The sequence below is a fragment of the Achroia grisella genome, unplaced genomic scaffold (assembly GCF_030625045.1).
Source record: "Achroia grisella isolate CSIRO2021 unplaced genomic scaffold, CSIRO_AGI_Agris_v1 utg149, whole genome shotgun sequence".
In the NCBI taxonomy this organism is placed as follows: Eukaryota; Metazoa; Arthropoda; class Insecta; order Lepidoptera; family Pyralidae; genus Achroia; species Achroia grisella.
The window spans coordinates 4,159,037-4,181,420 of NW_026712644.1; the positions used below are offsets into that span (position 1 = coordinate 4,159,037).

General features: G+C 35.7%; 2 protein-coding genes across 2 annotated transcripts in view; one reads left to right on the plus strand and one right to left on the minus strand.

Moving 5' to 3' along the window:
* LOC131840663 (zinc finger protein 700-like) overlaps nt 1-7,143 on the plus strand; it is a 61,878-nt gene extending 54,735 nt beyond the window's left edge. The window contains exon 13 of the transcript XR_009357426.1: nt 6,842-7,143. The gene's annotated coding sequence lies outside the window, so the exon portion shown is untranslated. The remainder of the gene's footprint in view (nt 1-6,841) is intronic.
* Nucleotides 1-22,384, minus strand: part of LOC131840667 (protein hu-li tai shao) — a 109,539-nt gene that overhangs the window by 15,064 nt on the left and 72,091 nt on the right. The window contains exons 8-17 of the mRNA XM_059188845.1: nt 20,599-20,819; nt 19,586-19,723; nt 18,767-18,861; nt 17,591-17,711; nt 12,685-12,708; nt 7,556-7,666; nt 6,022-6,153; nt 4,797-4,959; nt 2,978-3,064; nt 1,765-1,836 (exon numbers count right to left, since the gene is read on the minus strand). Coding sequence (XP_059044828.1) covers nt 1,765-1,836; nt 2,978-3,064; nt 4,797-4,959; nt 6,022-6,153; nt 7,556-7,666; nt 12,685-12,708; nt 17,591-17,711; nt 18,767-18,861; nt 19,586-19,723; nt 20,599-20,819 — 1,164 coding nt within the window. The remainder of the gene's footprint in view (nt 1-1,764; nt 1,837-2,977; nt 3,065-4,796; nt 4,960-6,021; nt 6,154-7,555; nt 7,667-12,684; nt 12,709-17,590; nt 17,712-18,766; nt 18,862-19,585; nt 19,724-20,598; nt 20,820-22,384) is intronic.

Consider the following 22,384-nt stretch of genomic DNA (forward strand, 5'->3'; position numbering starts at 1 on the left):
GAATTTGGATGCAAAAACCAAAATGAACATGCCAAAAAACATTTCAATCGCTAACTTTCAATGCATGATGCAAATCATAACCAATATACATATAATGCAGAGCTTTTATATTATAGACGTCTATGAGTTACGTCATACTACTTTCAAGTCAACAGTGTGACCAACTGTGACATCCCCGTCCTTGTCACAGTTTATCACAACGTTGATATTACAACTCCCTAGTGTGACGTCACATTGGCAATTTTAGGTCTAGGAAATCCAGTCAAATTAAGTAACAGTTTCGATATTGTACGAAGATATAAATTTTAATCTTATGCCTGTACATATAAAGTATGTATTTGTTTAATAGTTATTTATAATAAATAGTAATAATAGTGAAAAGGTACAATATTTCTAATATTGTACCAAGAATTTTAACCTTATCCTCGTACATATAGAGTTAGGTTTAGTTAATACTTATTTCGCGATTTAATTCTACTGAAATGTGACGTCACGTAACTTAGAAGTCAATTTAACCCTTGTCACACTTTGTCAACACCCTCAATGTGTGACGTAGTTTGTCACACATTGTCACACTTCGTCAACCTCCTCATTTATGTGTGATAAAATTTATGGATGCCCCCTAATTATAAAGTACATACTACACTACATACAATTATATATGAATCATAAATATATGTAGTGTAATATGTAATAAAGTATGACCCTGTGAAAAACAGGCCATGTTTAGGCAGGCCACAACCTACCCTATTCAGAGAACCCAACCAAAACGGTGCCCCATTTAGACTCATGAACCCTATAGGGCCATGAAAAACGTTGTTTACTATCCCCACTTAGAACCCAACCATCTGGAGTTCGAATCCGACCAAAACTAAAAATATTATAAATACAAAAAAATATATTTTTCGTGTTTCATATACATTATTTATATTCTTAACCGGGTAGAAATGAATAAAAACATGAACAATTTTTATGGTAAATAAAGGGAGAGAGAGGTAAATAGCTTTATTTACCACAAAATTATTCTTGTTAAGACCCGGTTAAGAATGTAAAGATAATATCAATTTACAACTGACAGATTCTAGTGATAAGAAATACTGATAATAAATCTGAGAGACGGCAGCAGGCTCGCCCGATGCCACGTTGGATTCAAATATACACAGTGAAATGTGGGCATGTCAAGTGTTGCGTTCACCACCACGTCCATCCTCGACTATGCCTTGACAGTTGATTTTTTTACTGTCAAGTTATGAGATGAGATGTTATATGATGAGAATGAAGTCAGGTTACTTCTAGATTAGTAGATTACCAGATCTATAATATATAGAGTGTCAAACGTCGCCCAGATACATGAAAAGTACCCAAAGACATCACCCAACTGCCTGTGCCTTCATGTTATCCTGGTACTTTCACTGTATCACACTTATTATTTTATAAGAGAATGAATAACTTGATTTGATTCTCATCCTATCCTACACTGGTGCCCCGCCAGCGTATACCGTTAGCTCTGGCGGATACACCATTCCATTGTCATCCAATAAAAAAAATATCTAGGTTCTCGACTATCGCCGGTAATCTTGGTATGTACGGGCCTAAGCCAAGTACACAATAATGTTCTATTTTTAGGTGAATATAAAATATATGTTTATCTGTTGACATGCTCAAATTCCGATGTTCCCTTAATACATTTGGACTCTTAACGTGGCAGGGGTGAACCGACCGCCGTCTCTCAGATTTGGTCCATAAAAAAAAAACAAAACTCACCGTCGCTCAGCACAACTTCCGGCTGGCTTCGAATAGGAACTTGCTTGGTTTCTATTCTTAATACGCGGTGTTCTGTTGATGAAATTGTTTAATTAATATTTCATAACACAAATTCAAATTTACTAATCATTACATAGTATAAAACAAAGTCGCTGTCGCTGTCGCTGTCTGTCCGTCCGCTTAAATCTTTAAAACTACGCAACGGATTTTGATGCGGTTTCTTATAGAGTGATTCAAAAGGAAGGTTTATATGTATAATACATGTGTTAGGGCCGGCAACGCGCACGTGACACTACTGGTGTTTCAGGCGTCCATAGGCTACGGTAACCATTTACCATCAGATGGGCCGGCTTGTTTGCCACCATTGTAGTATAAAAAAAAATGTAGACCCGTGCGAAGCCGGAGTAAGTAGCTAGTTAATAGTATTAATTTATTTATATGTTAACGATTTTGGGTATAAAATGTTAATGAAGACACGGCTCTTACAAAATCTGCTTGTATGAAGCGTACAAAACTTTACATATAAAAATTACGTGTCACGTTGTTTGTACTCACTCTCACTCAGGGGGAGTTGTTAGTAATATGGACTACTGATCTAGCAATGTGCCATGTCAGGTTGACCTCCACGCGGTTCCCCCGGAAACCATCGTGATAAATTCCCGGTGAATTTATCACGATGAGCTAAATGGCCTGACCTCATGCTCATCCTATCATCCTCCACTGGTGCCCCGCCAGCGTAAACCGCTAGCGCAGGAGGGTATACCATTCCATTATCATCATCGCAGACCGGAAGACGTCCACTGCTGGACATAGGCCTCCCCCAAAGATCTCCACGACGATCGGTCCTGCGCTGCTCGCATCCAATGCCTTGCCGCGATCTTGACCAGATCGTCAGTCCACCTTGCTGGAGGCCTTCCCACGCTGCGTCTTCCGGTCCGTGGTCGCCACTCGAGGACTTTACTGCCCCAACGGACATCTGTCCTACGAGCTATGTGCCCTGCCCATTGCCACTTCAAAGTCGCAATTCTTCGGGCTATGTCGGTCACTCTGGTTCTTCTGCGGATCTCCTCATTTCTGATTCGATCACGCAGAGAAACTCCGAGCATAGCCCTCTCCATTGCCCTCTGAGTGACTCTGAGCTTGTTGATGGGGCCCATAGTTAGCGACCACGTCTCTGTTCCATTATCACCTATAAAAAAAAAACAGTACTCACCGTCCCTGGACTCCTCCTCTGTGTCTGTGGCGGGGGAGGTCACCATCGCCGCGCTGATCGGCTCCGACTCAGACAGGTCTGTGTCATCTGTGGAACGGACGGGAACATTTTTATTTTTTTTATTGGGTTGTTTGGGCTATTGTCAGATACCTGTAGCACTGCGACCTACATAGATCTATTGTGCTCGCCCTTTTTCAGAGTTCGCTACCTAGACCCGTCAGAGACAAGAATTGAAGGATATCCTTAGTAGCGATGGTTTTTATCTCCTCGGGAAAGAGTGTAAACTTTCCAAAGGAGATATTACGTTTATACATGAGTGGGCTACAACCACATAGGATGTGTAGTGGCGTTTCCTCTTTACATTACATTCATGTACTAACTTCCTGGTCTGTAGCACCTATTGTGTACAGATGTTTGTTGATGGTGATGAGGATGATGATGCCTTATTACTCAAAGATAAACCTAGTTTAGCATTATTAATAAACTATTGACCAAAGTACGACACGTGTGGAATGTTTACTTTGTTACTTCATATTACAACAGCTACCTGCCAAAAAAAGTCCCGTCAAAATCGTCCAGCCATTTCGAAGATTAGGCGGAACAAACAGCAGACAGACAAAAAATTGTAAAAAATGATATTTTGGTATGTACCGTATTTATATTCATATGCATATAGTGAAAAACGGTTATTTCAATATTACAAACAGACACTCCAATTTTATTTATATGTATAGATGAGGTTTTGTACTCATCATCGTCTGCTTCTTCCTTATCCCATTTATTTGTGGTTAGCGTAACGTTTTTCTCTTACATTCATCCCTGTTCGCAGTCATCTCGTTATTTACTCCCTTTCTTACCATATCATCTTTCACACAGTCCATTCATCTCTTTTTCGTTCTTCCTCTACCCTTATAACCATCCACATTCATATGTAATACCGACCTGTACTTTTTACTTTGTAATAAATTTTATTCCACACTCCTTTCTGGTTTCTTCAACATACCTGTCCACCTAACGTGACAAGTATACCTAATTACAAAACGAAGTTTATCTCTAAACCGTGATTCGTCTATGGTCTAAATTTAGACCGATTCAAGTATATCGTTCAGTGAGTTTTACTTAGTAACCTAACCCAACACCCTTCCACACTTACATACACACACACACACACACACACACACAGTCTTTTACAGTAGAAACAAATTCTTAATATAATAATAAATAACCCTAGAAGAGCGTGATCTCCTATCACAAGTATTTAATTATGCTTACAAGGAGATCCCAGCCCCGGCTTAAGGAAATATATAAATAAGAATATGTGATTGTTGATATGTAAAAAAAAAATAATTGTAAAACATCTATGTTAATGAAATAAATTATTATTATTATTAATAATAAGGTTAGATTCTGCCCGCATTGTACGCCGGTTTCTCTCCCTGGGGCCCTGAACCCCGGCCGACTGTGCTTCTGCCGGGGGTAAGTTGCCATCTCCTCTCCTTAAGAGGGGAGATGAGAATTTGTTTTAAATAAAAATAATAATAATACTAATCTCAGGACAATTCTCACAGCGCCATCTAGACCCGAGTTAAGCCAACTAAAGGTTATGTTATGGGTACTAGATAACTGATACGAATACATACAATATTTTTTTTCGTAAATACATAAATATTATACATAGAAAACACCCAGACCGACACAAACAATCATACTCATGAATACAAATGTTTGCACCGTGCGAGGAATCGAACCCGCGACCATCGGAAGTGAGGCGGTGTGCTAAACCGCTGGACCACCGAGGTCGTCAAAGTTATGTACATACATTCGTTCCCGCGCTGTTTCCTCTCCACGACGCGTCTGTACTCGTCGATTTCGCGGTCGGTGACTTGGTCGAACGGATTTCTAGCATACGGCGCGCTGTATACGGTAGCGTTGTGCTGGTAACCGCGCTGGATGATGCCCTTCGACGCCGCACCCATCAGCACCTGAGATCAGGACGTAATTACCACAAAGCCTACGGTTACATCGCCGTCTTAAAATAGGCTGGGGCCCTTGAGCCCACAAGATTACGGGGCCCTTTTGGAAAGCAAAAAAAAGCTCATTAGGTATAGGAACAATTATATTACTGATTTGTGAAAACAGTGTAGTGTGTCCGACAAAAATCTTTTAAGAATAAATGTGTGAGAAAAATTTTCAGTCCTTCGGGGGGCCACTGAGAATGGGGTCCCGGGGCAGGGGCCCCGTGTACAACATGAACATATAGATGATCTTCCAAGTGGATGCTGACACTTATCAGGCTAGCCGTTAGCTTTATTGCCATAAATAACATGTAATCCTTACTAATATTATGAATGCGAAAGTAACTCTGTCTGTCTGTCTCGCTTTCACGCGAAAACTACTGAACCGATATATTATGAAATTTGATACGTAGATAGTCTAGGTCTTGAGAAAGAACAGGCTACTTCTTGAAGCGAACGAAGTCGCGGGCACAGCTAATACTACAAATAAAGTACCAGGGCAACATGAAGTTATAGGTAGTTTGTTGAACAATATATATATATATATATATATATATATATATATATATATATATATATATATATATATATATATATATATATATATATATATATATATATAGTATTAGGTGTTATGCTGTTCATTTATATAACAACAACTATACCTTCCATTAGGTGGGTCTGTCGATCTTCTGTTCAGACACCCAGCTGACACAGACAAGGCTAGCCGTAAGCGTAGCTTGTTTGCCATAAATAACATGTAATACTGCAATGGGAGTACTAGGATAACATGAAGTATATAGCAGATGTAGCTTCCATTATGTGGTGATCAGATACCCATGGCTAGTAGGGTGGTACTCACTACATGGTCTCCCTTGTGGGTGCTACACTGATCAGGCTAGCCGTTAGCTTGTTTGCCGTGAATAACGTGTAACACTACAATCAAAGTACCAGGAGAACATAAAGTACATAGCAGCAGGTGCTCCATTAGGTGGTGGTTAGATAGGCAAAGGTCCAGATGGTACTCACGACATGATCTCCGGTGTGGGTATTAACAGCATCCTCTCCGACCAGCTTAGCGGCTTCATCCCACGTGACTCCCTCCAAGATGTGAGACTGTGGTCCAGCGCTTATCTTATCCGCGCGGCGATTGTCTTTGATCTATTCCGAATTTACTTAATTAATCACAAAAACATAATACATAGAATAGAATAGAATAGAAAATCATTTATTCAAATAAACTTACATTGAAGCACTTTTGAATAGTCATAACTTTTTTTTTTTAATCTACCGCTCATTCGGAATGCTGTCTCATCACAAGAAGAACAAGCAAGAAACTTGTGTGTTGCTCTTTTAAATAATTTATTCTTACTTACAATTTAAGTTTAAGTGTGTGAATACAAACCACCGATTAGCACTAATTCAATTAAATACTCAAAAAGAAAAAAATATTGAATACATAACCAACTGGTTAAACAATTAATAAGAGGAAATCAGTCATAGTGATTAGAGCAGACCAGTCCCTACAAGCATAGACAATAGACTATAAATTTTCATTCAAATAAATAAATATACCACGAGGTCGAACGCAGCGATGAGCCAGCCATCCGTCATACTCGTGAACGAGTGCTGCTTGTATGGACTGGTCTGTTCTAATCACTATGACTGATTTAATGGTATTTCGTTACACGACCAGTTGATTGTATATTTCTTACCAATAAATTAGTGCTATTTGGTAGTTTGTATTCATACATTTCAACTTAAAAGAGCAACACGCAAGTTTCTTTCCTCGTTCTGGACTACTCTAGTGCTGTTGGCCGCAGCTGGTTACAGCTGCAACGGACGATAGGGGGCGAGTGCAGATGGCACTCCAAACCAAAGGTAGGACTTATAGAGCGGCTGAAGGCCAACTCCCGCCTGACGGATACGACTTTAGTCTGAGGGCACTGATAGGAGTTTGGACCTCGGCTCAGGCCGTTCTAATTTTTTTTCTGTTGTTTTTGACGGATTTGTTGTAAATGTAATATCATCATTCTGTCTCCCTTCCTTTCTTCAACCCCGTCCAAAATTTGCCTTCAATCCAAGCAAATCGAGTCATTAGACATTTATGACGCCTTACTACAGATGGTCGCGGGTTCGATTCATCGCACAGCACTAGCATTTGTTGAATACAAATGTTAGTGCCGTGCGAGGAATAAAAAAAACTCTACGGCGGTATAGTGTTAGTAGACTCACGTTACGTTAGTTCCGTTGGTCGCAAGTTCGATTCTTCGCACGATTAAATTCATGAGTTTTATTTCATTATTCATGAGTATGATTGTTTCGGATTGACTATTTTCTATGTATAATATGTATTTACAAAAAAATATATATGTATTTGTATCAGTTATCTAGTACCCATAACATAAGCTTTAGTTAGCTTAACTTGGGTCTAGATGGCGCTGTGTGAATTGTCCTAAGATTATTATTCTGACGTAATCATTTACGATTATCAACCCTAATGCATAGGGACCTCCAGGTTTTTAAATTATTTTCAATTACTAAAAGAAATATAAATACATACCTGTTGCTGAAGCTGTTTGAACTCTTTTGGATTCGTGTTTTTAGGTACAAATTGCAGTGTGTCAATCTTGAGGGGTGTGCTGGAATGCGCCGGCGATCCATCTTGTACCCACTGACGTTCACAACACGGTCGAGTTTCCGTTGCACATTCGTGTCGTAGAGGGAGAAAAAAAAATGAAAAAATTAGTAAAAATGTTGCCAGCGCGTATCGACGTGTATTTAAATATGGCTTAAAAATATTAAATACATGTCAATTTAGGAAAGAGGGTTATTTTTGGATAGAATTAGAAGAAGTGCATGAAAATGATCAGGAATGTATAAAATATGAGATATATATTGCAAATATCCATTCTGGTTAGCATCGAGCATGTACAGTACAGATTTCAAAAGAAAAAAAACGCCATACAACATCATGCAAAGCAGTGTAACTAAATATATTAAAAAAAACATTTTTGTCACACAAAAACATTTAAATTTGCTTTAGGGACAGCGATATGGGAAAGAAATAAAAAAGGTCATGATGGAAGAATGGGAGTTTCATCTGGCAACATTCAAACCAATATTTTCTTTCTTTTCCTTACACTACACTGTACAGACTCGATTTTTTTTGTTGTAAACATTATTTACTTTTTGTTATTAAATAAAAATTGTTTTAACCAGGGTAGGATAATGAAATGCTGTTGAAATTATTGTTTTTTTAGTAAAAGCTCCAGTAATAGAATGGTATGTTGATAAAAAAATATATTTTTAATAATTGAAGCGTATTATTATAAGCCCCCTAAGCTTTACTAACACCAACGATATAATAACAAGAAATCATAATAATAAAGTTCATAGTCCATCCATAAATTAAACCACACCAGAGAGTATTAGTAACTAGCTGTACCCGCGACTTCGTCTGTGGAATTAAACTATGTTTTTCTAAAATAAAAATAGCCTAAGTTACTCCTTATTACATTAGCTACCTGCCAATAAAAGTCCCGTCAAAATCGGTCCAGCCATTTCAGAGATTAGCCGGAAAAACAGACAGACAGGCAAAAATTAAAAAAAAATGACATTTTGGTGTATGTACCGTATCTATATGCATGTAGTAAAAAAACAGTCCCGTCAAAATCGGTCCAGCCATTTCAGAGATTAGCCGGAACAAACAGACAGACAGACAGAAATTGTAAAAAATGACATTTTGGTGTATGTACCGTATCTATATAAATGTAGTAAAAAAACAGTCCCGTCAAAATCGGTCCAGCCATTTCAGAGATTAGCCGGAAAAACAGACAGACAGACGAAAATTGTAAAAAAATGACATTTTGGTGTATGTACCGTATCTATATGCATGTAGTAAAAAACTGTTTTTTCACTATTACAAACGGACACTCCAATTTTATTTATATGTATAGACGTGGACTGAAGACCCATTGCTAGCAATATACTATGTCAATTTGACCTCCAAATGGTTGTATTCATATGCCCTGAAGGTAGGTGTCAACCGACGCCTATATATGAACAGTACCAAACACATCACCCAACTGCCTGTAACTTCATGTTATCCTGGTACTTTCACTGTATCACACCTATTATTTTATAAGTCCGTGAACTGATCTAACTTCATGCTCATCCTATCATCCTCCACTGGTGCCCTGCCAGCGTATACCGTTATCGCAGGCGGGTCCAGCATTACATTATGGAAGACCTTCGGTTCTATAATGTATGGAGTGTCAACCGTCGCTTATATATATGAACAGTACCAAAGACATCACCCAACTGCCTGTAACTTCATGTTATCCTGGTACTTTCACTGTATCACACTCATTTATAAGAGGATGGAACTGACCTGAGGATGTTAGAATCAGTATGAGACTCATCTTATCATCCTCCACTGGTGCCCCGCCAGCTTCAACCATTAGTGCAGGCGGGTAAATTACCATTAATAAAAAAAACAATTTTAGTCATTTTACCCCCTTTTTTATACTAAATGAATACTGTGCATGAATAAATGATTTTTTAATTTGAATCCATTTTTTGTATACTACGTAAGTAGCAAACAAGGATACGGCCCATCTGATGGTATACGGTTACCGTAGCTTATGGGCGCTTGAAACATCAGCGGGGTCACGCGTTGCTGACCCTTAAGAAACCCTAATATACCCTTTCTGACCCCTTTAACTTGTGCCGTAATTTATGGATAGAACTTTGTCCTAGTTTATATCTGATGACTTTGATTATCGTTAAGAAAAAAAAAAAAATTTAACACGTGACAACAAAAAAGATATCAAAAAAAATTCCTTAATACAACACGGATAACAACAAAAATATTATTTGTAACAACAAAAAATCTTTAATTCGCAAAATTTTCTCCCAACGGTAAACAAAGTCTTCCGATATATCGATATTTATGTTTGTTGTGAGTGACCGATATTCCGATACTGTTATAATCAACATTGTGACAGCATCGAAATATCGGAAAATTACAAACATTATATATTTGTGGTATACATTATATTATAAAAAAACTCTACAGCGGTATAGTGTTAGTAGACTTATGTATAGTTCCGTTGGTCGCAGGTTCGATTCTTCGCACGATTGAAATTCATGAATTTTTTATTCGTATCGGTCTAGGTGTTTTCAATATTATGTATGTATTTACAAAAAAAAATTTTGTATTTCTGCCCATTATCTACACATGCTCTGCTTAACTTTGAACTAGATGACGTTGTGTGAATTGTCCTGAATTATAAATTCAATAATAAAAAAAAGTTATAACTTAATAAGATAACAGATTTATATATATAAAAATAAATATTTATATAACAAAACAGGGTTAGAAGTAAAGAGTACAACAAGTTGAAAACCAAAGACAATATTCATGATAATGAAGAACTTTCACGAAGAAACAATTTAATGGGATTTTAAGAGGGTGTGAGTACACGTCCCTTAAGGTCAAGGTCTATGACCTACTTCGTCGAGAACCTGGGAGCTTGTACTGTTGGTTATTTTTTTTTTTAATTTTATTTCTTTATAATTGTTTATTTTTTCTTTTATCCATTACGTATATAATGTTTTATGATTATTATAATTTTACTTTTTATTATTTATATACTTTTTCTCTTGATATTATTATTTTTATTTTAATTGTATAATATCTGATTTATTAAGTTTATGTATATGTATTTTTTAATTGTAATATTTGCGCGTCCGTACTGAGGGCCCAACTGAAAATCAGCGCTGGAAACTATTTCCAGCATTATGATGAGTTGTGGTCCACATTGACTCCGTTTTTTAATGTGTAAATTATTCTTGTATTTCTTATGTTATTACTGTAAAAACGAGTTAATAAAATTCTATTCTATTCTATTCTATTGATAGATCCGAGAGATAGAATAGAAGTGTTTTCATTATAAAAATGTTTGGGCCATATACTAAGTTATACGTGTCGCGTACACGCGCCGCCCCATGTTGTTGTATATAGAAACTTCTTAGTGAGTGACATATAATTAGTGTTAGATATATCAACTCTATGTACTTGTAAAAGTATGTATTAAAAAAAAAAAACAACTATATAACATTAATTTAACTATGTCTCTAACACAATTCACTTTAGCAATTAAAATACAACCAGCACATCCTGTGCTCAAAGACCGGCCTTGTTTTTTTTCGGACTACTCTAATGCTTTTGGCCGTAGCTGGCCTTTACAGCTTCACCGGACGTTATGGGGCGAGTGCAGATGGCACTCCAAACCAAAGGAAGGACTTATGGAGCGGCTGAAGGCCAACTCCTGCCTGACGGATACGACTTAAGTCTGAGGGCACCACTAGGGGTTCGAACCTCGGCTCAGGCCGTCGTAATTTCGATCCCCGTTTGAATTGAACGGGGGAACGATCGGAGGGGCGCCCGGGGGCGCCGGTGTGGAGCGCCCGGGCGCGCGCAGGCGCCCGGTTGAATGCGCGATATTGAGTGTTTGAGGTCGTCGTCTTCGCCGGCGAGGACGGTGTCGTGTGTGTGAGATGCCGCGGCCTACAAAAACCCTCCCATTTATACAGAGAAGATATGAGTGGGGGTTATATGCAACTAGTTTAACGATACCGAGTAATAATGAAACTGCCTTCTTTTAATATAAAATATCAGATTTTCGACAATATCGATATGAACCCTAACATTAGTACTAAAGAATAATAAAGAGATTCTGTCAACATCTCAAACTGATTTCTTATTTATCCAATATTTTTTATATTAAAAACCTTTAATATAATACAGATAACACGTGTAGAAGGTATGCTGTCACAGAATATTGAAAATAATATTTATTTATTTATTTTTTGGGTTTCGGAAAATCAAGGTTATTATATAAACATAATTAAATGAGAACGGCCACTTATAGGTTTTCACGGATAGAAACGTAATATAAAATAAATTACAGTACTAACACGAGAGGCGTGCTTGTGTCATAAATACTCATAAAATCATATATTAAAAAATAACAATCCACTAAATTAAAACATATGCTGAAATTAACAAACAAACATTTTTGAATAATGGAAATGCATGTAAGTAACATTAAATTCGATACTTATAACTCAAAGAATTGCCTGCTCATCACGGCCCTCGCTAAAGATATTCTATCGGAAAACAAATCAATATCTAATCCTTTAATATGTTCGGGTCCTTTATACAATCTGTCACGTGATCAGTTATTTATGAAATTTCAAATTAAATAAGAAATAATTACTTTTAATCAGTAATCATACGTTGTCATTCAGGAGAACGAATGTTCTGTAGTTTTACTGCCATATCTCAACAGCTTAGAAAGCAAGCTGCTTCGCGGCTGAAATAGGTGGAACTGAGTTACACGCAGACGAGTTTTTATGTGTATCGAAAGATATACCCTTTACGACTAAGCCTGTGAGAAACATAAATATATTTATTATTAAAACTATAATATAATTAAAAATAAATAAATATTATAAATAAATAGCTGTTAAAAAGAAATTTTGTGTATATTATAATATACACCATAATATATACAGAAGAAGAATAAAAATAGAACTGTTGGCGAACAACGAAAGAATATTCGACCCATTTACGAAATAGTTAATTAAAAATTAACGAAAAACTTCACAAAAAATGTTATTTACCTCATCGTTGTTAGCGTCCACCCACTGTAAAACATTATAATATTAGTACATACACAAATAATGCAAAAAAAAAAAACAATTAAAAAAAATGTAGTGTAAAAAAATTTCAAAAGCATTTCATTTGTAAGAGACGCCATGTCAATTCAAGTAATAGTTGTTAACTTTTTCACAAATATTTTATTGATTTGTAAACATAGCTCTATAAAGCACAATAGTAAAGCGAAGTTACATCTGTTCAGATTTCAGCAAAATCTTTTTTAAATTATGGCAATTATTTATATCGTAACCTCAACCTTCCAAATCGAAATATACATATAAAATCAATACAATCCTAACCACAGAACTGTCGAGCTACCTTTAATTAGCACTCAACATTTTTATACTGATTTATATGTGAATGTATTTTAATTTATATTTTAACTTAATTTAATATTAATTTTTGATATTATTTGTATTATTATTATTTTTGTGTGTGTATTTTGTGTCTGTAGTCTGCACGTACTAACATTAATTATAAGAAATCTGTAATACTAACAAAGTGTGCAATTAAGCCTGATAATAAATACATTATTATATTATTATTATTATTATTTTAACGGTGCACAAAATTGTGGGTAAAATTTTCGTAGCACTTTTATATTAAAAAATCTCATTTTAGGAAAATATCTTCATGGAGTTGCGAACAAGATTGAGTACCTTGTTTTATAGTACCCGATTTATAAAATTATATACTATTTCGGTAACTTACGATCTTTTTAAATTAATATTTAATTGACTACGTACGGGAATTTACGAAAATTACGACGAATTTTCCGCAAAAGATTCTAAACATGAAGAGACTTCAATTAAATTCCAGTACCCATATAATTATAGAAATATTATTTTATAACGATTCAGTTTCATTTTTTTTTTCAATTTAAAAAAAAAACATAATATTATCATAATGCTTCTTTAAGATAGTACGAAAAAGTTTTTGCTGAAGATCTTATCGCGTTTAGCGAAATAGTATCGACACTTTGATGTCACGCACGATGTTTTTTTTTTCAAAGATTTTCAAAGAAATTCAAAGATTTGTAATTTCCTATGTGTACAACATAGGAAATTACAAATCTTTGAATATCTCGCCTTGATCTATACTATGACACGCATGTATTATACATATACAACAAGCTCATTGCTATTCAAGAAGATTGAATGTCATTATCTTGTTTTTTGCTCTTTACTATAAAGGGTCAGTGATAAAAAATGCAGCATTTTTTTTTTCAAAAATTCGACGTTCTTAACAGCTGAAATGTCCTACATGAATAAATGATTTTCGATTTGTTTTGACCGTGACATCAAAGTGTATATCGACGACAAAACACGTTATTTTATATTTAAAAAAAAACATATATACAATCTAAAAGCATAATATCTTCAAACGCAATTTATATATTAATATCTCTTAATAAATATTGCATAATATAATTATCTGAAAAAAAAAAACTTTTTTTTTTAATTACGACTTTTCCTTCACAATTGCGACATATCTCTATCACTAATATTACATTTTCAAATAATTTTATTACACCTTCATATAATATCTATATCGAATGAATGAGTTTTCGATGATTCTTTTTTTTTATGAAAGAAAAAATTTTGGTATATAAAAAAAATTTGAGCCTTTTGAGCGAGACACTATTGTAGACAAAAATGACCATTTATATTAATGCTATATGACTGTATATATATATATATATATTAAACAGTTTCTGTATATATTATTTTATACTCTCTCTATTCACTATGAAACATTTATATATAGATAATAAAATTAATAAATAAACCTTTTTTGGTGCAAAAAATCTTTACTTAATCAACTAAATTCACTAACCGAAAACCTCAAGATTAAAATAAAAAAAATATAGAAAAAAAGTTGAAAAAAATTGGAATGTGCAAGAAATATACTCTATGCCTGTATTTGTGGCTGTCCGTCTTAAAAAAAATACAAGCGTGACTATGATCATCATTTTCACATGTATAACAAAAATGAAAAAATCTGTTGTTATATATAATTTCGAGATATATTACTAGACTAGCCACTACACGCGACTTTGCCTACGGGACTATAGTAGTAGCTTCCTAGACAGGTCTAAATATAATATACAGTTGATATTGTGATATACCCCAATAACGCTTCGTCAAGACTCGATTTGGCTTCTATATCCTTATAATATGCCATAATGATGTTGGATAGACTCGAACTCAGGACCTCATAAGTTGAATCGCTTAATAAACCAAGATACTGACTACCGTCAAATTGAAGATGATTACGCGTCAAGGAAATTAAAAAAAAATCATGACATTTGAATATATATTCTGTGGCGTTTATGGATTGTTAATATAGGTCCAATGTATGAGAATGCCTGGTCCTGAAAATGTCAGCGAATGCTTGTGAATACTTGAGTAATTAATACATACCCATATATAAACTATATTATTATAAATACATGAAATGCCTTACAAAGACTCAGAAAGCTAATTTGAAAAGAATACGAGCTGAGTTTCTTGTCAGTTCTTCTCATCTCGAAATCATTCCAAACTGACGGTAGATTCGACGTATCATAAGAGTCTGTAATAGACCTACATGAATAAAGATATTTAGATTTTATTTTATTTTAGTAAGGACACAGTTACTTCTCAGTTCTTGGAATGAAAAGAACTGACGGTAGATTTGACATATCATAAGAGTCTGTAATAGACCTACATGAATAAAGATATTTTGATTTTATTTTATTTTAGTAAGGACTCAGTTCCTTCTCAGTTCTTGGAATGAAAAGAACTGACGGTAGATTTGACATATCATAAGAGTCTGTAATAGACCTACATGTATAAACATATTTTGATTTTATTTTATTTTAGTAAGGACTCAGTTCCCTCTCAGTTCTTGGAATGAAAAGAACTGACGGTAGATTTGACATATCATAAGAGTCTGTAATAGACCTACATGAATAAACATATTTTGATTTGATTCATTCTCTATTGCCTGACATAGCCCTTTATTTTGAGTCTATCAAGAAATATATCAATAAATAACGCATTATAAATATAAAACAATGCCTGAATATTTGACATATATTAATATATAAACTATATTAACCCTTCGAATGTTTTGACACAGATCTGTGCGCCCTTCTTAAACCGTATTACAGTGTTGTGACAGATCTGTGCCCGCAAAACCGTGACTTTGTTTAAACCAATTTAGTCCTTATTAAAACGAAATAAGATTGAAACGCATTTGAAAAAATACAGCTGGAGAGCTCATACCGCCTCTTCACTTTCGGTCGCTGGGCCATACGACATACACTCGAAAGGTTAAAATAAATTTCTATATATCCTGACAATGTTTTCTTACAATCAACCTCCAACTGAATTTTGCAATTTTAAATGAAGATGCTATCCACAAATTATATCGCATGAATTTCATATTCTAATTGTTTCATATTCTAACTGTGGTAATAACAGGTTGAGAATCCCCATCATCGTCACAGTTGGTCACATGTCTGACGCTCCCATCACCTCCCTAGTGTGACATATTTGCTTATGCCTATAATCTTATATATAACTATGATTCTATTCTATTGCTTTATCTTCTTTTTGTGTAATGTTATCTCTTACTCATTTCTCATTCTCCCTCAAAATGTGACGCCTCGAAATTTAGTACCTTTGACACATGTCCGGGATGTGACAAATTTGATAATGTCTTTAAACTTATATCAATTACGAGTCTATGCTATTTATTTATCTTCTTTTTATCTCTATCTTACTCATTTTTCATTCTCCCTCAAAATGTGACGTCATTAAATTTAGAACCTTTGACACAATGTCCGGGATGTGACAAATTTGATAATGTCTTTAAACTTATATCACTTACGAGTCTATGCTATTTATTTATCTTCTTTTTATCTCTATCTTACTCATTTCTCATTCTCCCTCAAAATGTGACGTCATTAAATTTAGTATCCCTTCCATCCTTTAACACACTATGGATAAGCCACTCCCTATTTGCTATCTATAGTGACATTTGTTTCTTTATGATTCTATTATATTTCTTATAATAATATAAGAGGACTAGCTGTCACGGCAAACGTTGTTTTGCCATATAAATTAATAACGCTATAAAAAAATAGGGGTTGATGATATAAGGGTGAAAATTTAGCATTGTATGTATTTTTGTATGTTGTATCATAAAAGAATAGAAACTAAATATTGTCTAAAAAATAAAAAAATAAAATTTAGGGGGATGAAAAAGATGTTGGCCGATTCTCAGACCTACTCAATACGCTCACAAAATTTCATGAGAATCGGTCAAGCAGTTTCGGAGGAGTATGGGAACGAAAACTGTGACACGAGAATTTTATATAAGATATCTTTATAATAAGAGGACGGTGAGTTCACATCTTCCTCTTACTCATTCTTCACTCACTCCACCCCAATATGTGACATAAAGAGAAAAGGTTAGTAATGTGGACTTATAACCCCATTGCTAGTATGGTACTATATCATATTGACATCTAAGCGGTACCCCTTGGAAATCGTGATAAATTCCTGGTCAATTTGCCACGATCTGCTAACTGCCTTAACCTCATGTTTATCTTATCATACTCACTGGTACCCCATGTAAACCGTTAGCGTGTACCATTCCATAATCATCCATTAAAAAAACTCATCTCTCTCTCTCTTACTCATTCTCCACTCTCTCCTTCTCAACATGTGATATAATTTTTGGATAGCGTCTAAATAGCCTGAACGTATAAACTATGGAATATTTTTAACATTGACTGAGAGTTGCTAATCTGGTTAGTTTTGTGATCTGTTTAAAATTGCGATATATAGTCTACTCCGCTTCGACCCTCAAGTATTCTACCTTGGTGATTTTCTTGGGGTCGTTGGTGCCAGTTTCCAGGACTTCGACCTTCTGGTAGACATTCGGGGAGTTCAGCCAGCGGGTGCGCTCGCCAGTTTTGCCTTGTCCTTTCTTCCATAATCTGAAATGTGTTTTTTTAAATGAGTATTTTTAAATTTCATGATATTTTAAATGACCCTAAAAACTAGTGGTGGATTGTCAACGACTTTACAATATTGGACCCACCTTTTCAAATGGTTAAAATTTCATCTCCCGCCCTTCCTGGTACTTTTTTTTATGGATGATAATGGAATGGTGCCTCCTCCTGCGGTAACGGTTTACGCTGGCGAGGCTCCTGGTACTTTAACTCTAGCATCACACTAATTATACAAGATTGATTAAGCCAATGATTGGTATCTATACACCTGAATAGCAATATATATAATTACAAAATAAAGAGAAAAAATATCAAAATACATTATAATGTCTCCTTATTAACCTACCTCCATATCTCACTTTTCCAACTACCTATGACTTTATGATATCCTGGTACTTTAAATGTCGTATCATACTACAATTAAACACGATGGTAATTAAGCTTACGGCCCGCCTCATAGAAAGCGACAATCGTCATCCATAGACATAAGAAATCCTATGAATATCCTTTAATACTTGTCCCTGACGGGTTTTTTTTTCGGTCTACTCTAATGCTATTGGCCGCAGCTGGCCTTTACAGCTTCACCGGAAGATCGGGGGCGAGTCCAGATGGCAACAAATGACTCCAAACCAAAGGAAGGACTTATGGAGTGACTGAAGGTCAACTCCTGCCTGACGGATACGACTTTAGTCTGAGGGCACCACTAGGGGTTCGATCCTCGGCTCAGGCCGTCGTAATTTCGATCCCCGTTTGAATTGGACGGGGGATCGATCGGAGGGGCGCCCGGGGGCGCCGGTGTGGAGCGCCCGGGCGCGCGCAGGCGCCCGGTTGAATGCGCGATATTGTGTGTTTGAGGTCGTCGTCTTCGCCGGCGAGGACGGTGTCGTGTGTGTGTGTAAAAGTGTGGTCGGGGTGGAAAACCTGACGGGTCTAGGTAGCGGACTCAGATAAAGGGTGAGTATAGATCTATGTAGGTAGCAGTGCTACAGGTCCAAGCACCTGACAATAGTCTAAAAACCCTAATAAACAATTCAACTCACCCCTGCTTGTAAAGCTCTTCTTCCTCCAAAAGGTACCCCAGTGAGGAAACCGCCGGGGGCACTTCTACGTCATTCTTGGGTTTCGGAACGTCGTTCTGGACAGACAAACACAATAATTTATTTTTTTATGTAATGAAATGGCAAATAAACTAATGTCCCACCTGATGGTAAGTGGTAACCGTCGCTACATACATGTACAGCACTACGAACATCACGTTATCATGTGACGGCCGTGATACTATATTATTTCCTACTGTTCTTAAATTATTTATTTATTTATTTTATACTAGCAGTGCCCGCGGTTACACCCGCATGTAATGTATATCCTGTGTTATTTTTATGCATAAGCTATATTACTGTAAAGTTATGTCAAAATCCGTTCAGTAGTTTTTACGTGATAGAGTAACAAACATCCATACTCACAAACTTCCACATTTATAATATTACTAAGATTTGCACATTATGTATGTGTATACAATAAAATAAATTAACAAGACACAGTTTAAATACCTCGTTACTACCGATGGTAGCAGGTTCTATTCTTCTCACACTTGTTGCCCCTGGAGTTGCCAGAGCAAATAACAATTATTTATTTATTTCTCAGAATATGGTATATATATTGATGGTAGGAAAGTTTCATTATATTCTGTTATTTCCAAAGGGACCCCGAGGTCCCTACCTTCAACCTCTAGGGAGGTTAGTAGATTTAGGGGATCAGTAGGAGAAAAAACAGACACAATGCATCTACTTTGTCTGTTTTACTCTTTGTATTTTGTTTTTGAGCGTTCAGTTCAGGTCAGTTTTTTAAGATTATTGTACCTTGATTAGTGGATTCCTGTAGATGTATCCTGTGCGGAAGCCAGCGTTGTCCAGCATACGCATCAGAGCCTCGAACTCTTCCCCACCTACCCGCCACTTGTTAGCATCAGAGGGAGGCTTGCGAGACGCCTCGTAGATCTGTAAACAAAGTGACAAATTAGAAACATTGATTAAAGGTCGTAAATTCGAATCTTGTTCAAAGAAATTGTACCTACACTTGTAATAAATCGTCCGGAAGGTCGTGAATTCGAATCGTTGTACCTACAGTTGCAATATTTCTGTCACTTAAAACCCTTTCATTAATGAAAGGTCGTATATTCGAATCTTGTTCAAAGAAATTGTACCTACACTTGTAATAAATCGTCCGGATGCCGTAAATTCGAATCGTTGTACCTACAATTGTAATATTTCTGTCACTTAAGACTCCAGATAACATACATTTAAGTTCAGTGTAAAGTCAGCCCACGTTACGACTCCGCGTCAAATGTACGCGTTACTAATAAGCCATGTAGCACACTATCAAATAAACTTACTAATGTACAATAAATAGTACAATTATTACAGCTGTTTACTCACTACCTATATACAATAAACAATATATTATGTAGCGACACCTCATCACAACATATACAACGCTACAGTGAGTTGATAACCATTGCGTTACAAAATTTTTATATTACAATTCATATTTCTAATTCTAGTATTAATATTAGACTAGCTGTAGCCGCGACTTCGTCCGCGTGGAATTTAACATTATTTTTCTAAAATATAAGAACGTTTAATAAAATAAATACGGTACAAAATAACATTTTTTACAATTTTTGTCTGTCTGTCTGTCTGTTTGTTCCGGCTAATCTCTGAAATGACTGGACCGATTTTGACGGGACTGTTTTTCGCAGGTAGCTGATGTAATCAGGAGTAACTAAGGCTACTTTTACTTTAGAAAAATAAAGTTAAATTCCACGCGGACGAAGTCACGGGTACAGCTAGTAAGAAATAGAATTCAAACCCACCTGTCGCCTGGTCTCATCGTCGAGGAGCGTCAACTCGTCGAGCGGCAGGGATGCGAGACGCAGCTGCACATCGCAGGCGGCCGTCAGGTTCCTCGCCTGGTGGAACGCTTCCTCGAGGGTCGCGCCGCAGCACAGAGCACCACCGCTGCTGAGGACCAGCACCTTGGCTGAGGGTCCGAGAGCTCGCACCAGCTTGTCGCGCTCTTCGTTGTCTAGAGTACCTGGAGGTAAATAAAAATGTATATAGCTATACTAGCTGACATCGTAAACGTTGTTTGGTCATATAAAATAAAATCGCTATTAAAAAATAGGGGTTGATTATATATATAGGATATAAAAAATAGGCGAAAAATTTAAGGTTTGTAGTTTACAATGCTAAATCGTAAATTAAAATAAAAATAAAATGTGTCGAAAAATAAAAAATAATATTAGGGGTGGACAACCCTTATTTACTTTTATTTATAATTCTTTATTGCACCACTATTAAAAACACAAACATACAGTATATATATATAAAAGAACGAAGAAGCGATATATCGCTAACGCAATCTCTTACAGACAACTTTAGGATTTTTTTTTCTTATTAAAAAGTAGCCTATTTCCTCTCTCAGGTTCTAGACTATCTGTGTACCAAATTTAATTGAAATCGGTTCTATATTCTTTGGCGTGGAAGCGCGACAGACAGACAAACAGAGTTTTTCTTTATGCATGATAATACAATGGTGCACCCGCTTGCGCTAACGGTTTACGCTGGCGATGCACCAGTGGAGGATGATAAGATGAACGATCATCGACATCATGACAATTCACTAGGAATTTATCACGGTGGTTCTAGAAGGATCCGCGTGGAGGTCAACCTGACATGACACATTGATAATGGGGTCATGAGTCCACGTTACTAACAATCCCCATCCCCCTAGACAAACAGACTCACTTTCTCATTTATAATATTAGTAAGAATATATTTATTTATTTATTTATTTATTTAAAACTATTGATTTTGTACAATAGGCGGGCGTAATGCTAATAGCAATATATTTATTTATTTATTTATAAAAACTTCATGCACAAATATAAAACAAAATAAAGGTGCATATGGCGGACTTAACACCATAAGGCATTTTCTCCCAGTCGACCATAGGGCAAACAGAGATTAGTGGGCGGTGCATTTAAGTAAATAATAACATGAAATAAATAATAAAAGGAGAAAGGTACAATTATAATAAAATTCATAAATTGAAATATATATATCCAACTACATACATACTTAAATAAGAATATATAAATATAAATATATTATATATATATATATACATATACATTCAAGTACATAATAAAATACATTTAAAATTTATACATATATACCAAATACAAATATCTAGTTTGTCTGTACGATTGCTTTGAGTGACAAGGCTGTCTTGCATAGTCTTAATGTTAAATTAATTATAAATTCAAAAATCATTTATTCATATAGGACATTTTAGCCGCATATGAACGTCAAATTTTTACATTCTAATTTTCATTTTTTCCCTACCGTCCAGTTACCGGTATATAGATCGAATAGGTCGAATTTCGAGCATTGCGCTACCACTAGTAATAAATTCCTTAGACGAATCACACAGCGCCATCTAGTCACAAGCAAGGCAGAGCTTGTGTTATGGGTACTAGACAACTGATATAAATACTTAGATACTTTTTATAAATACATACATAATATACGTAGAAAACACCCAGACCGATACAAACAACAATAAAAAAAAAACATACTCATGAATACTGTTGATTT